Source organism: Nicotiana sylvestris, chromosome 11 (assembly GCF_000393655.2).
Source record: "Nicotiana sylvestris chromosome 11, ASM39365v2, whole genome shotgun sequence".
NCBI lineage: Eukaryota > Viridiplantae > Streptophyta > Magnoliopsida > Solanales > Solanaceae > Nicotiana > Nicotiana sylvestris.
In genome coordinates, this window is record NC_091067.1 from 44,028,797 (window position 1) to 44,044,194 (window position 15,398).

At 42.3% G+C, this 15,398-nt stretch overlaps 1 protein-coding gene across 1 annotated transcript; it reads right to left on the reverse strand.

Moving 5' to 3' along the window:
* Nucleotides 1-8,980: 8,980 nt before the first annotated feature.
* Nucleotides 8,981-9,577, reverse strand: LOC138880988 (uncharacterized). The gene has a single exon (XM_070161174.1). The coding sequence runs from the start codon at nt 9,575-9,577 to the stop codon at nt 8,981-8,983; it is 597 nt and encodes a 198-aa protein (XP_070017275.1).
* Nucleotides 9,578-15,398: the final 5,821 nt, after the last annotated feature.

The following is a 15,398-nucleotide window of genomic DNA, read 5'->3' on the forward strand; positions in this document are numbered from 1 at the left end:
CAGGAAAGTATCAAGTCAAACAATGAGCAAAGGGGTCTCGACTATATATAGCTAGAGAACTCTCAACAAGTGGGGGGGGGGGGGGGGGGCTTCGCCATTCTTCGAAAGGGGAGGACAAAAAGCCTCTTCCGAGGATTTGAGAAAACAAAGAAAATGATCTCATTAAACCCTGTAAATCTACTTTCTCATCAGTGGGTGAGGAAGACAATGTTTAAACTTAATAAGATCGATCTTATTTCTTTCATCTCATATGCGTTCATTATCATTAATGTTTCGATCTTGAATTAATTATCTTTGGCTGTGATTTACCCCTTCATCTTTGATTGATTTGCTCAAAAGGATTTTAACTTCTTTTAAGTCAAATAATTTGACGCCGTCTGTGGGGATTTCTTAGTGAAAACTCCTAATTTTTCCCAGATCAAAGCTGAGAAGCACAATCATTCGCTGAAAGAAGCACGAAGGGAGAATCTCACTCACGCGAGACATGGGAACAACGCGGTAAGGGAAGGAGAGCCGAGTGGGTTTACCGAACCTGGAGTTCCTCTCCCCATCAGCTGCAAATCTTCTAAACTAGGCAAACTGTGCTTCAAAACCAGCACTCCCCCAACGAACCACCGAACGGAAGCGAACAAAATCTCACCCTCACCTCCCACACTTCGTCAGGGCAAGCACATAAGATCCGCGTGAACGAACGAACACAAGGACATATAGATTGATGAACAAAAAGTACTTCAAATACAGCCGAAACCTCCCTGTCGACAGCATCTCCGAGCTGAACGGTCGGAGTCAGACAAGAAAACTATAATGCGCGGACAGCGCGAGCCTATACGAAACGTTGATGCCACTTGTCCACCAGCGTTGCAACATCTGATGCAAGCAATACCAAACAAACTGGGACTCCTATGGAAGATGCCCAACTCTCCAGAAACTGGGATTAACGACGGGCTGTTATTTCGATAAGTTCGGAATAACACCCTTCAAGGCCAAGGGACTTCGCTATCAAAAAAGAGGGGTTCGACCTCGATCGAACGACGACGAGCTGTTATTTCGATAAGTTCGGAATAACACCTTTCAATGCCAAGGGCCTTCGACATCAAAAAAAGGTTCAACCTCAATCGAACGACGACGGGCTATTATTTCGATAAGTTCGAAATAACACCCTTCAAGGCCAAGGGCCTTCGCCATCAAATAAGAAGGGTACGACCTCGATCAAACGACGACAGGCTGTCATTTCGATAAGTTTGAAATAACACCCTTCCAGGCTTCGCCATCAAAAAAGAGGGGTTCGACCTCGATCGAACGACGACGGGCTGTTATTTCAATAAGTTCGGAATAACACCCTTCAAGGCCAAGGTCCTTCACCATCAAAAAATAGGGGTTCGACCTCGATCGAACGACGATGGGCTGTTATTTCGATAAGTTCTGAATAACACCCTTCAAGGTCAAGGGCCTTCGCCATCAAAAAAGAGGGGTTCAACCTCGATCGAACAACGACAGGCAGTTATTTCGATATTTTCGGAATAACGCCCTTCAAGGCCAAGGGCCTTCACCATCAAAAAAGAGGGGTTCGACCTCGATCGAACGATGACGGGTTGTTATTTCGATAAGTTCGGAATAATACCCTTCAAGGCCAAGGTCCATCGCCATCAAAAAACAAAGGTTCGACCTCGATCGAACGACGACAGGCTGTTATTTCGATAAGTTTGAAATAACACACTTCAAGGCCAAGGGCCTTCACCAGAAATAAGAAGGGTTTGACCTCGATCGAATGACGATGGACTGTCATTTCGATAAGTTTGAAAATACACCCTCCAAGGCCAAGGGCCTTTGCCATCAAAAAAGAGGGGTTCGACATCAATCGAACGACGACGGGCTGTCATGTCGATAAATTTCGAAATAACACCCTTCAAGGCCAAGGGCCTTCGCCATCGAAAAAGAGGGGTTTGACCTCGATCGAACGACAACGGGCTGTTATTTTGATATGCTCGGAATAACACCCTTCGATGCCAAGGGCCTTCGCCATCAAAAAAGAGGGGTTCGACCTCGATCGAACAACGATGGGCTGTAATTTCGACAAGTTCGGAATAACACTCTTCAAGGCCAAGGGCCTTCGCCATCAAAAAATAGGGGTTCGACCTCGATCGATCGACGTCAGGCTGTTATTTCGATAAGTTCGGAATAACACCCTTCAAGGCCAAGGGCCTTCGCCATCAAAAAAGAGGGGTTCGACCTCGATCAAACAACGATGGGTTGTTATTTCGATAAGTTTGGAGTAACACCCTTCAAGGCCAAGGGCCTTTGACATCAAAAAGAGGGGTTTGACCTCGATCGAACGACGACGAGCTGTTATTTCGACAAGATTGGAATAATAACCTTTAAGGCCATGGGCCTTCGCCATCAAAAAAGAGGGGTTCGACCTCGATCGAACGAAAACGGGCTATTATTCGATAAGTTCAGAATAACACCCTTCAAGGCCAAGGGCCTTCGCCATCAAAAAAGAGGGGTTCGATCTCGATCGAACGACGACGGGCTGTTATTTCGATAAGTTCGAAATAACACCCTTCAAGGCCAAGGGCCTTCGCCAACAAATAAGAAGGGTTCGACCTCGATCGAGCGACAATGGGTTGATATTTCGATAAGTTCGAAGTAACACCTTTCAAGGCCAAGGGCCTTCACCATCAAAAAAGAAAGTTTCGACCTCGATCGAATGACGACAGGCTGTTATTTCGATAAGCTCGAAATAACAACCTTTAAGGCCAAGGGCCTTCGCCATCAAACAAGAAAGGATCGACCTCGATCGAATGATTTAAGGGTTGTTGTTTTGATAAAATTTGAAATGACACGACATGCCGATATTTCGATAAGTCCAAAACGACATCACCAAAGGTTTATAACCAATGGAAGAAAAGAAAAACTGGGACTCGTCAGACGAGCCTCTATCTTGCACCAAAGCCATGAACATTTGGAATAAAAAGTAAAGTACAAGGCAAGTAGCGAAGAAGAGAACTTTAATTTATGTAAAGTCACGGTGCGGGCTACCGCCGCTTACATATGGCCCAGGCCAACCAATAAAAAAAAGGAGAAAAAAAAGAAACGAACAAACAATATTCGACAAAAAAAAAGCAATAAAGGACAACTTTCTTCATTCGGCGCCATCACCGCCGTCACCATCACCACTGTCATCACCAACTCCGAGAGGTTCTCCATCACCATCATCCGCATCCCCATTAGCCTCGGGCTTCACCGCGTCATATCCACAGTTAATGCGAGCCTTACGAGCTTTCGCCCGCGCTTCTTCATAAGCAGCCTCGGCCACGGTGCCCGCCTCCCACAAACTCTTATATATGTCCCGCTGGGCTTCATCATAAACCTAGAGCTCCTGTGTTTGGCGAGGAACGACAGCAGAAGATGACTCAACATGGGCCCATAATCATTCATTCTCTGCCTCCAAGGCCGTGAACTGATCTCCCAGAACCGACACCTCCTGATCAATCATGCCAATATGGTCCTCGAGCCTCGCCTCCCTCAGAGTAGCTGTCACTCTCTCCGACTCCTGTCCAGACTGAAGTACGGGAATGGTGTTCTCCATAGTCGTCGCCCTCGCCTAAGCCTCAGACCAGGCTCTCTCAATGCTCTCCAAGCTAGCGACTTTGCTCTCCATCGCGGTCAGTTTCCTCGTCCATTCCAGGCTTATTGCCTCAACCTTAACCAAGTTCTGGTCCATCTTCGACTGCATCGACCTTAACCTACCCTATAAATGCTCGCATTCCGCCATGAACCCCTACCCAACTCGAGCTCCCCGTCCTTAATGCGAAGTTGCTCTTCGAGATTGCTCTTGCTGCAGATGGTCTTCATCAATTCCTGGTCCCTTTTCTCCAACTCCTCACCGAGAGCCCGATTATGGGGATCCGTCCTCAGCCACTTGTGCATCTCGCGACATTTGTCACGGTAGCGACGGTATTTCTCCAACATCTTCAAGAAAACCCTTGCTCGGATGTTGGCCCTGCGACTGCTTTCCATTTCCACCAGCTATGTCTAGAAAACAAAAAGACGAGGTTAAACTAGTACTTTCAAAAAGGGGGAAAGCATAAAACGAAAGCAAAACGCAATGTACCCTTAAGCCCATGACAGCTACCTCGTCCCTCAACTCAGCATCAGGGACACCCCGAAGGGACTCATTCTCAGCTTCTAAGCATAACAGGCTGAATTGTGGCGCCAGATCCTCTCCTTCCGCCAGGAGGTTACGCCTGAAAGGATCCGAAGAACACGGGCCGAGCCCCCGCATTAACCACCGAATAAGTAAGGCCATCCTCGAACATCCTGACATCATCAGGGTCAAGGTATGATTCAGATTCATACTCATAAACCACCACGCCTTTTCCCCTTTCCGCTGCTGAAGGAGGGGCACAACCCGCTGCGGAAGATGAGGGCACGTCTGAAGTCACAACAGCGGCGCCAGAGGTCTGGTTCTCTATCACGACAAGATGTTGATCCCCAGTAACAGTAGGGATTTCTGATTGAGCCAAGACGGCGATGGGAATTTTTGACTGCTGACCATGGGCGCCGACAACTTCAACGGCCTGCTCTGCCCTATGGGAGGAGCCGCAATAACTTCCTCTCCAGAGCCCGTCGGGGGATAATTGTCCAAGCGAATCACTGTTGGGGGAACCGCCTCAAACTCCACTCTCCGTCTCTTCGACGGCCCCTCCTCCTCCTTTCCAGTAGACGATGACTCGTCTCACCTGTGAGGGGACTGCATCCGAACCTCTCATGAAAGGTCGACCATGTGCGAATTCCCACTGTATGGGGAAGAATGGCCTCTACCCATTTGCGAATCCCTTCGACGGGCGGCGGGGGTAATCTCTCAGCTGCAAAGACGAGTCAGTTTGGTACTCAAGGAAATGATAAAGCATTTCACTAGATAAAAGAGCAAACTTACGTGCGAAGTTCCATCTCTCAGGGAATCCCGTTGGGTCCGCCACAATGTGTTCGGTCCGCACATAAAAGTAGTTCTCATAGAAATGACGGTTGGTCCTGTCGTCCATTTTCACCACCATACTCCTCGAGCCACGGATCAGTTGAGGAGCAAAGATGCTGAGCATATGGTCCAAGGTGACCTCACGGCCAGTAAGTTCTGCATACTTGAGCAGCATAAGAAACAACTTGTACAGGTAAGGCGAAAGCTGGGCGGGGCACACTTCGTAGAAACGGCAAAAATCCACCACCAACATGGGAAGAGTAAGTGTGTACCCTACAATGAAGGGGTAAGCATAGAACACGCAGTACCCAGGATGATTGAAGTGAACTCTGTCGTCCCCCTCCACCGGCCGCATCTCGACATAAGTGGGGATTCCCCACCTTTCCCTCAACTCTACGATTCCTCTCTCCCTCAAAATGGAAGCGACGGGTTCCGGCTCCGCTCCACCACCAAAACTAAAGTTAGTTGCCTCCCTCCCGGGGCGAGGCAGGATCTCAACTACCGAGGGAACCTCCTCGTTCTTTGCCGCATCCGCCCTCCGGTGACCTGAACAGAACTCTCTGGAACCGGATTAGTGGCAGGAAGATTGTGGTGAGAAGAATCACTGGCCATTTTTTAGCAGAGAGTGCACTGAAAGAAGTAAGAAGTTGAAGAGATGAAAGATTTCAGCGAGCAAGGAGGTGAGCAGAAATTCAAGGTGTCAGAAAAAGTTGTATCTGAAGAACTCACTCAAACGAAAGATGAAGTGAATCAATCAAATGACAAGTTCCCTTTATTTATAAGAGACATAAAATTCCCCGAGCACGAAATCCAAGAGTCACCATTCGAATCTGATAAGGCACGAAACGTTTCAATCTCCCAGAAATGTATGTCATAATGGAGTTAACCACGAACCGGCGCTTTAGTACCAATTGATGTTTCGGTTCCGAATTAGCCGCAACGGCCCGCGAGGACTGAGAGAACCCCACCATTTCGTTAAAAATCCCAGGACACAACTAAGGAGCAGGAAGTCCTGGGCCAGATTTCTCTCGGCTTCGTAACGAGCATGATCCGTCTGTCGAGGTTGACGTAGAACGACCCCGACAGACGGAGGGACTAACTGTATTGGTTAAAATCTGACCATCACGACCAGATCGCCCAACACCCTGCGCCCAATAACTATACAATGAAAACCAATAGAGCCTGCTCCATTTCTCCTCTGCGACATTCTACAAGTCAAAAAGAGTAATGTTTAAAAACAAGACTAGGACACATTGACGACAGGAAAGTGTCAAGTCAAGCAATGAGCAAAGTAGTCTCGACTATATATAGCAAGAGAACTCTCAACAAGTGGGGGGGAGGGGGGGCTTCGCCATTCTTCGAAAGGGGAGGACAAAAAGCTTCTTCCGGAGATTTGAGAAAACAGAGAAAATGATCTCATTAAACCCCTGCAAATCTACTTTCTCATCAGTGGACGAGGAAGATAATGTTTAAACTTAATAAGATTGATCTTATTTCTTTCATCTCATATGCGTTCATTATCATTAATGTTTCGATCTGAAATTAATTATCTTTGGCTAAAATTTACCCCTTCATCTTTGATTGATTGTTCAAAAGAATTTTAACTTTTTTTGAGTCAAACAATGGTTTAGGTCAAAAATAAATTTCAAAGAACATGGTTTAGGTACAAATTTTGAAATAACGTAGTTATAAAAATACACCATCAAATATAAAAAAAATCCCCCAGCATCATCTTCACTCTAAATCATGAATCTGAACTGTCACAGGTTTGCTATATATGTTTTCATGATTCTCCATTCATTAAGAAATGATTTATTTATATCACTCCATGTGCATTTCGATCCATCAAATTAAATTATGCTTCTGAACTATGCATTTCCAAGAAACGCTACAATATCATGTGACTACTTGCCTGCTGAATTATTATTGTTATTTTTTTTTTATTGAAATTGTCTAATATGTAATTTTGTATTAATCATTATCGTAATTTAATGTAATTTTCTAAATTCAATTAGAAATTGTCCGTTTTTAATTGTACGGAGAAGCAATTAAAAGTATTTGATACTAACACTTTTTTTCTAAGTGGAAGATAAGTTATCTTGAGGAAGAATCTTACAGATATTAGGAAAACTCAAAATATTACAAAAAATCTTCAAAATATTACATTTCAATTCTTAAAGTTCCAATGATTAAGCAAATTAAGATATGAAATTTAGCTAGTTTCTTGGGTTTGTTATAACAGTTTTATGAGACCCTAAATTCAGGGTAGGGGTAAGGTCTGCGTACACACTACCCTCCCCAGACCCCACTAAGTGGGATTATACTGGGTTGTTGTTGTTGTTGTTGATACTCGCTAATGAAAAACAAAACAGACAAAACTGTGCACCACCATTGAATTATATTTTAAAAAATTACCAGTACTTATTAAATAATAAGCCATTATGAGACAATACTGTAGAGCATTAAGTAATAGTTGCATAAATTATCCCTATCATTTTGTTTCGTTGTTATGTAACAAAGTGAATAAGTCTGTCTCTAAATTCACATTACAAGATTTTCAAAATTGAGACTTGTTCTAGCTGCTGTTAAAGCTGATGAGCTCTGCATTATTCGGGCTGCTTCGTCTATCAATACGCCGCTTGTATTATTTTCCCACAACCTTGTTTAATAAGTTCTTGATTTAAAAAGTATTCATGTCATCAAGAATATATTTAAAATGCTAGGAAAAACTTCAAAATATTACAATAGTGACTGGAAATAATACACATCAATTCTTACAAGCTCAACTCGTCAAAATATATAAATGTATTTTTATGGGGAATGTAAGAACAGATTTATGATAGCCTATTTTTTTAAATAAAAAAAAATATAGTAGTATATAAGAATAATAAAACCAGAAAACATTGATTGAAGTAACTCCATGATATTAATTGTATCATTCTTAATTAAGTTAGAGGTACATTGGTACATGCTTTGGATTCTCTTGGAATGTGCGCCGCCAATGTATTCTATTAAGAAATATCCCTGCTATAATTAAACTAAGCCATTATGAGACACAAGTAGTGATTTAAGCTTTTGGTTGTGTAAATTATTCCAATCATTTTGCTTCATTGTTATGTAACACAGTGAATAAGTCTGTCCCCATATGACATCACAAGATTAATTCTTACAATTGACACTTGCTATTTATATCTACTGTTTAACTTTTCCATTATTAGTGCTAGGTTTGCTACATCTCGCACTACAGCAGTAATTAGGCATTTAAGCTATACCTTTCATTTAAATGCTATACCTTTCATTTGTAAGATTAAAAGAGAGACCCAATCCATGTAGGGAGTATAATATTTAACTAGAAACATATTAACATGTAAACACTATCATTTCTAGATGTAAAACATTATCAAATCTAACATTAGTTTAGAACACTATTACAATGAATTTTATATTTGACATAAACTGCTACTTGTATAACCCAAAAAATATATCTTGGTATTAAATTTATTGAAAAACAGGGTTAATCATAGCCTATAGTAATATTCAATGACAGACCTAAAAGCGAGCAAGTCTGCGTTAGCTATTAAGAATTGACTGGACTTACCTAAGTCCTTGATCTTGAAGCCTATGTAGGCCTTCCTGTTGGGATCGCTTGGGTCTAGCTGGACGGATTCAAAGTCCTCTATGGTCGATCCTGCAGCTTCGACCGTTTCTTGATTCGTAATAGTGTCTTTGGCTTCGACCTGAAGGGATCTCGACCCGGCTGATTGTTATGCTTCCTTTTCCTTTTCCCACTTTTGTTGAGTGGTCATACTATCTAGGGTGATTCGATAGCATTCCTTGTATGTGCGTTGTTCCCCTTGTATGCGAAATATCCCCCAGGACGTTGGGAACTTGATTATTTGGTACAGGCTAAAAGGAATTGCTCTCATGGATGTATCCACAACCGACCCATGTTGGCATTATACGTTATATCTTGGTCCATGAGATGGAATGTGGTCTCCAGCGTTACCCTGTCAGTGAGGACGGGGAGTGTGATCTCGCTTGGAGTTCGTTCAATAGCATTGTTAAACCAGTTAGTGTGATGCAGCGCGACACTATCTTATCCTCGAGTCGCATATCTACGAGGACTCGAGGATGGATAATGCATGCTCCTCCATTGTCAACCATAATCCTCCTAACATCAGTATCAGGAATGTGTAAAGTAATAACATGTGCATCATCTTGGGGGAAAGTCAAACCATTGGCAACTGACTCATCGAAGATGATACTTTCTTCGAGGTCGTCATATCGTTCGTACGTGATCCATCTTTTGAGCTTGTGAGTGGTGGTGAACCTGATGCCATTGATGGAGGTATCATCACTACCTCCGATAATCATGTTGATCGTACGAGCAGGAGACGACGACTTTGGTGGGCCTAGGTGTTCTTCCCCTTTTGCTAAGGCGTTCCTGCCTTTATCACTGAGAAACTCCTTGAGATGTCCTTTTTGCAGCAAAGTTGCCACTTCTAACCTTAAAGCATGGCAGTCCTCTATCTTGTGTCCTCGATCTTGGTGGAACTCACATAAGGCATCCAACTTCCTTGTGTTTGGGTCAGACCTCATCTTCGATGGCCACTTCACCTTTGGTCTGAGCTTCTCGAGCGCGTAGGCTACCTCTATAGGTGACACACATAAATTATGAGCAGATAGTAAAGGAACCATACCTCGATCTCTTTAGGGGATGTCTGATTTTGGCCTAAAGAGGTCATCTTTGCGGTGGAAGTTGGGGACATGTGGTCTAATGTAAGGTTGATGCTGATCTCTACCAATTTTCAGGTCGCCCTCTTCCTCTGTTCAGCTCGTTCTGGAAGGCTGCTACGACCATTCTTTCAGAGACGTTTGGTAAGGTCATCCTTACTCTATTGAACCAAGCTAAGAAGCCTTTCAGTCCTTCCCCTATGGACTGTCGGATGGCAAAGATGTTATTTACCCCGGTTTCGGCCTTCTTGGCTCCGACATGAGCTATTTAGAATTTGTCCGTCATCTCCTCGAATGTTTCTATCAATTAGGCCTGTAAGCACGTGATTTTTGCTTTACGGACATTCGCTCCAAAAGAAAATAAAAATAGTGACAAATGGCTTCGTTGTACAATTGTTCGAGTTTTCATGTGTTGTTAGTCACTTGTGGATCTGTCCATTCTTTTTTTTTGCATTTAATCATTAACAAACAAAATACAAAATATATGTATTAGGATGGTTAAACCATAATTCGGTCAGTAAAAGAAAATTCAAAAAATATATATGTGCACCGTTCGCCCTAGGCTTTTAGCTAACCTACGTAAATATTTTTGTGATAATTGTGTTAAAATGTTGCATTGTTGTTTAAATCCGTTACCTTATTATTTGTTATTTTTATTTTGTTTAAAAGAAAAGAAAAAATAATAAGAAAGAAAACAAAAGCAAAAGAGTAGGGAAAATCGGTTTGGGCCAAGAAATGAAACAAAATAGGCCCAAGACCAGGACACAGATCCAGTCCAAACACAGGCTGCCCGGACACGTCCCAAACGACGTCGTATCAGCGCCTCAATCTGAGCCGTTGATTCATGGCAATCAAACGGTCCAATACAGCCCCTGCTAAGTCGAAACGACGTCGTTTCAGGCAAGTTAATCTGGGCCGTTCATTCCCATTGATCCAACGGATCCAGGCCTTCCTCTAAACCCGTCAACATGACCCGATCCAATCCCCTACCCGGTCATAACCCACTATCATCTCCCGAACGACGTCGTCCCTCCTCAATGGTTAGATCCTGGCCCTTGATCTCAATTGATCCAATGGCCAGGATCTAAACCCTCAATACATATATAAACCTAACCCCCTTACCCCACGCCCCAAGCCACACCCCCCCCTCGGCCACTATTCACCATCTTCCCCAGGCTCCCTTTCCTCTCAAACCCTAGCAGCCTAGGTTTCCCACCATAAGCCTGGCAACCACAGTTCCGATGACCACCAAAATAACACCCCCGATGCACCCGACCATCCTGAACACGAATCCACTAACCACAAGCCTCGAATCACTTCCGTTCGTCTCGAATCTTCGTTTGAAGATTTGAGTCGAACCTGGACCTATGCCAAACCACCCCATCTTCATGCTAGACACTCTCCTGACCTTCCTCGTGACCAAACCAAGCTTGGTTTGGTCCGAATCCACCCACAACTCCCAAAAATCCAGATCTGGAAATCCAGACTTCTGAAGCACATGCACCTGGGGAACCCGGCCAGTTTTGACATAGGTTTGAGGTCTAATAGACCTTAACCAAGGTGTTCTCATGTGAGAACACCCTGATTAAGGTTTGTTCGGCCTCAAAGGTTCGAAGTCGAGTTTGATTTGGGTCTGTTTGGTTTAAACATTTTGGTAAGTTTTCCGTTCTTTTGTTTTATTTCCAAATAAGTTGTCAGCATATCTCTTTGTGTTTGTTTGTTATTTTGTTACTTCTTCCAGATTTCTTTCATCTCTGTTAAAGACCCTTTATTTGGTCGATTGTCTTCTGTTTGTTCTGAATACACTCTGTGATAAACATGATCGTCAGTTAGATTAATCGTCAAAGGAACTAATTCATATAGGCCCAGTAATTTAATAAAAGTTGTCTGATACCCTTTAGGTCCCCGAACGTGTTGTTTATATGAGCGACTGATTATTACCTGCTATAATTAGTATAGTCGACTCGATAAATGTCGTCGATTAGTTTTCTATAACTAATGGATCGAAGGAGCTAGGAGTTTCACATAACTAATTAAACTCGGACACTGGCTGGATGACCTAGTAATGTTTGAAATGGTCTGTTGGCATTATAAAAATGACTAAAAGGGTTCAGTCTAGGCAGTCCTGAGTTCGAGTTTTCATCAGTGCAAAAATGCCCTAATGCTGCAATAGGCAGGGGCAGTAATAATCAAGGTTAACGGGGGTATTCTGGGGTGTTTAAAAAGAACAGAAGTAATTAGTTTAAGTGAGCTGACAAAAAGGGTACTAACTTAGGATTAAACTAATACCAATGGGGGAACAAGACACAAGGGTATGGGGGCTCAAAATGAATAAACAAATGAGCCCATAATTCTGGATTAAACAAAACCAGGCGTGGGGAATAAAGGGAGCTGACACCAAGCATGCTGAGCATGGGCTTAAAGAGTATGGGCATTCTGCCAATTGGCAGGCAGGGCAGCTCAGCTGTAATGGTGCATTTGGCCTATAAATAGGCCATTTGATAACTAAAACAGGGGCTGAAGTTTAAGGGTCTTAGGCTGGACATTTTTGAGTCTGGAGAGAAAGAAAAAAAAAAACAAAAAGAAAATTTCAGAATATTGTAACAAAACACTGTCTGAAAACTGCTTAGGAGTTCAAGTTAGCCAAGCTGTCTTTGCTAATTGTTGTTGGTTATTTGCCGAGCTGTTTGTGATTGTTGAACTGCTGGTGCTGTTATATTGAATACTCTGGTTTTCTGTTGGTTCATCATTCTGTTTCTGGGACTGCTTGTTTGTTGCTCGACCACTTGTGAGCTTCATCATTGTGGCTGGTTGTTGTTGCTGTGTTGTTGGTGTTATCTGCTGTTGCTGTATTCACTGCATATTGCTTAGCTGATCATTCCTTTCTTCTTTGTCCTCCTTACCAGGTACACAATCGATACCACTAATGTAACTGAGAGTTTGAACATAAATGCAAAAGAGAGGACCTGCAGATTGTTTATATACACGTGGACTGTTGTGTTAAATGTCATGTAGTATATAGTAGTTACATTTTTGTTTGGATAATAGAAGTAGCCTACATGCTTAGTGTATCAATGCAGGTTAATGCATGCTAGTCATGTATGTGTGCTGTTAGGTGAAAAAAACATTCCCAGTGTAATAAGTTGTACCTTTAGACTTAGTCTGAGGGTGTAATATATTCTCTAATGTAAGCCAAATAGGAAAACTATCCACTTTAGTTAAAATTCTTTCTCCTTTTGCCAGATTGTCCCATATAAATTGATAAACTCATTTCACAGAACAAAGAATCAGTCCTAGGCCTCAATCTCATGAAGGCCGAGCCCAAATCGAAACAAATCAGTTAGGCCCATATCGAAAAAGGGGGCCTAAGTCTGGCCATCTCGCATGAGCTAGGTTTGGGCCCATAATTTTCGGCTAGTTATCCATAATCGCAGTCACATTTTATTATTCTGTAAAAGCATTTTAAATCCTGTTATAAGTAAACTCGCAATCATGTAATTAATTAGGACTGTCTACCGTTTTCAATTGATAGAGACGAACACGACAAGAAACGTAGTTGCTATAGGATATCCTTTTAAAATAAGAACGAGATGAGCCTCGATGAAAATAAACAAAACACGCAGATGCGGGGCCCTTGTTAAATGTAAATCATTGAAGCATTTAGTTTCCCGGACGGGTTGTTTAGCAAATCTCACAACCTTCCTAAAATGACAACACGTTAGTCTCTTTAGGATACGCTTTAATAAACTTTACCTTCTTAAACTCGGGTGCACATTTATGTGACCCAAATCCAAATCTCGACGGATTCGAAATGCCTCTCTAATCACGGGTACATTGACTGTGACGTGGTTCGAGATGCATGTCCATGACGTTGCAAATTCATTAGAAATAAAGAACGAGGTGAGCCTCGCCAAATAAAAATACAAATTGCGGGGCCCTCAATAAATATTGCTTTAAAAATTGTTTAGGCTTCGGGATGGACCGTTTAGTAAAATTCCACGGTCCTACCCAAAATAAATACGCTAGTCGCTTTAGGCGCGCCTTTAATAATTTAATTTCCTTAAACTCGGGTGCACATTGATGTGACCCAAATCCAAATCTCAACGGAGTCAAAGTGTGTCGACGACCACGGGTACATTGATTGTAACGCGGTTCGAGATACATTTTCACAACGTTGCAATTCTTGATAAAAACAGTAAATGATAAAAGCGGTTAAAAGTTAAATTTTGCACATAAGTTCACACTTGTATAAAATCAGATAATCAAGCCGAATATAACAGTTGAGCGACCGTGCTAGAACCACGGAACTCGGGAATGCCTAACACCTTCTCCCGGGTTAACAGAATTCCTTATCCGGATTTCTGGTACGCAGACCATAATATAGAGTCATTCTTTTCCTCGATTCGGGATTAAAATTGGTGACTTGGGACACCCTAAATCTCCCAAGTGGCGACTCTGAATAATTAAACCAATCCCGTTTCGATTGTCCTTTAATTGGAAAAAACTCCCCTGCGCCCCCGCGGGCGCGTAAAAAGGAGGTGTGACAGCTCTGGCGACTCTGCTGGGGATATGTAACCCAGAACCACTGGTTCAGGGTTAAGAATTCGAGCTTAAAATAATTGTTATTATTTGGCTTTATTTATTATCTGGTTTTTTACGTGTTTGAGCCTAATGTGCTAAATGCTGCTTTTACTGCTTTGATATTATTTGGACTGTATATATAAACTGTGCCGAAACCCTTCTCTTCTTACCTCCGGGGAGAAGCTCGCTGGTCGAGACTCCCTATTCTGTTAGTGTCAATACCCGAAATAAGAAAGAGGACGGATAAGTTACGAAGCCGGACGGCCTTTTGGTTCCCGGTAAGTTGCCCCTCCTCGGCCCGAGTTGTCTGCTCGGGTACACTGTCTAGAACACTGACCCAGGTTTTGAACATAGAATAACGTGACTTCATGCCGGATCCCTAGTAGGAGCGCTTATTTGCATCATGTTGCATATGACTTAGGGGACTCAACACAGGGGTTGGGTCCGTCTAGGACTAGCAACCTGGTATGAAAGGACCATCCTAATGCATCCCATTTGTTTTCCGTGCATCTATTTGTCTCAAGCCCGCATGCTGACCAGTGTTTGAATAATGGAAATCGAAAAAAAGGGGAAGGAATAGCGGTTAAGGAGTTAATTGTTTATTTTTGAAAAAAAAAAAAGCCAATGCCAAAATACAGTCAAAACTCTGCTGAAATTTTGAGAAAATGAAAGGAAAATGTCTTATTAGTTTTATTTTAATTAATTGCAAAGGAAAAATAGAAAAGAAGAAAAAAGGGGTCGTCGTTCTACTTTTATATACTTTTAAATATATATATATATGGTTTGTCCTGTCGCAAAAATGAAGATGGAAAAGAGTCTTATTTTTGATATATATATATATCTCTACATATATATATACAAATATAAAAATACGCCTTTATTTGTGGCAAAATTACTGGTTTTGCCAAAAGTCATGAAAGTAATAAATGTGCAGGGTTTTTCATAAAGTTTTATAAAAGTAGACGTCTAAATAAAGTTTTATTATTTTTTTTTTTTTTTTTTATTATTTTTTATTATTCACTTAGGCATAATCACCCCAATAAATGTGCAGGATGAGCACGGTACAAAACGAACCCTTTTCAATAATGACCAGGATCCCGTTTGA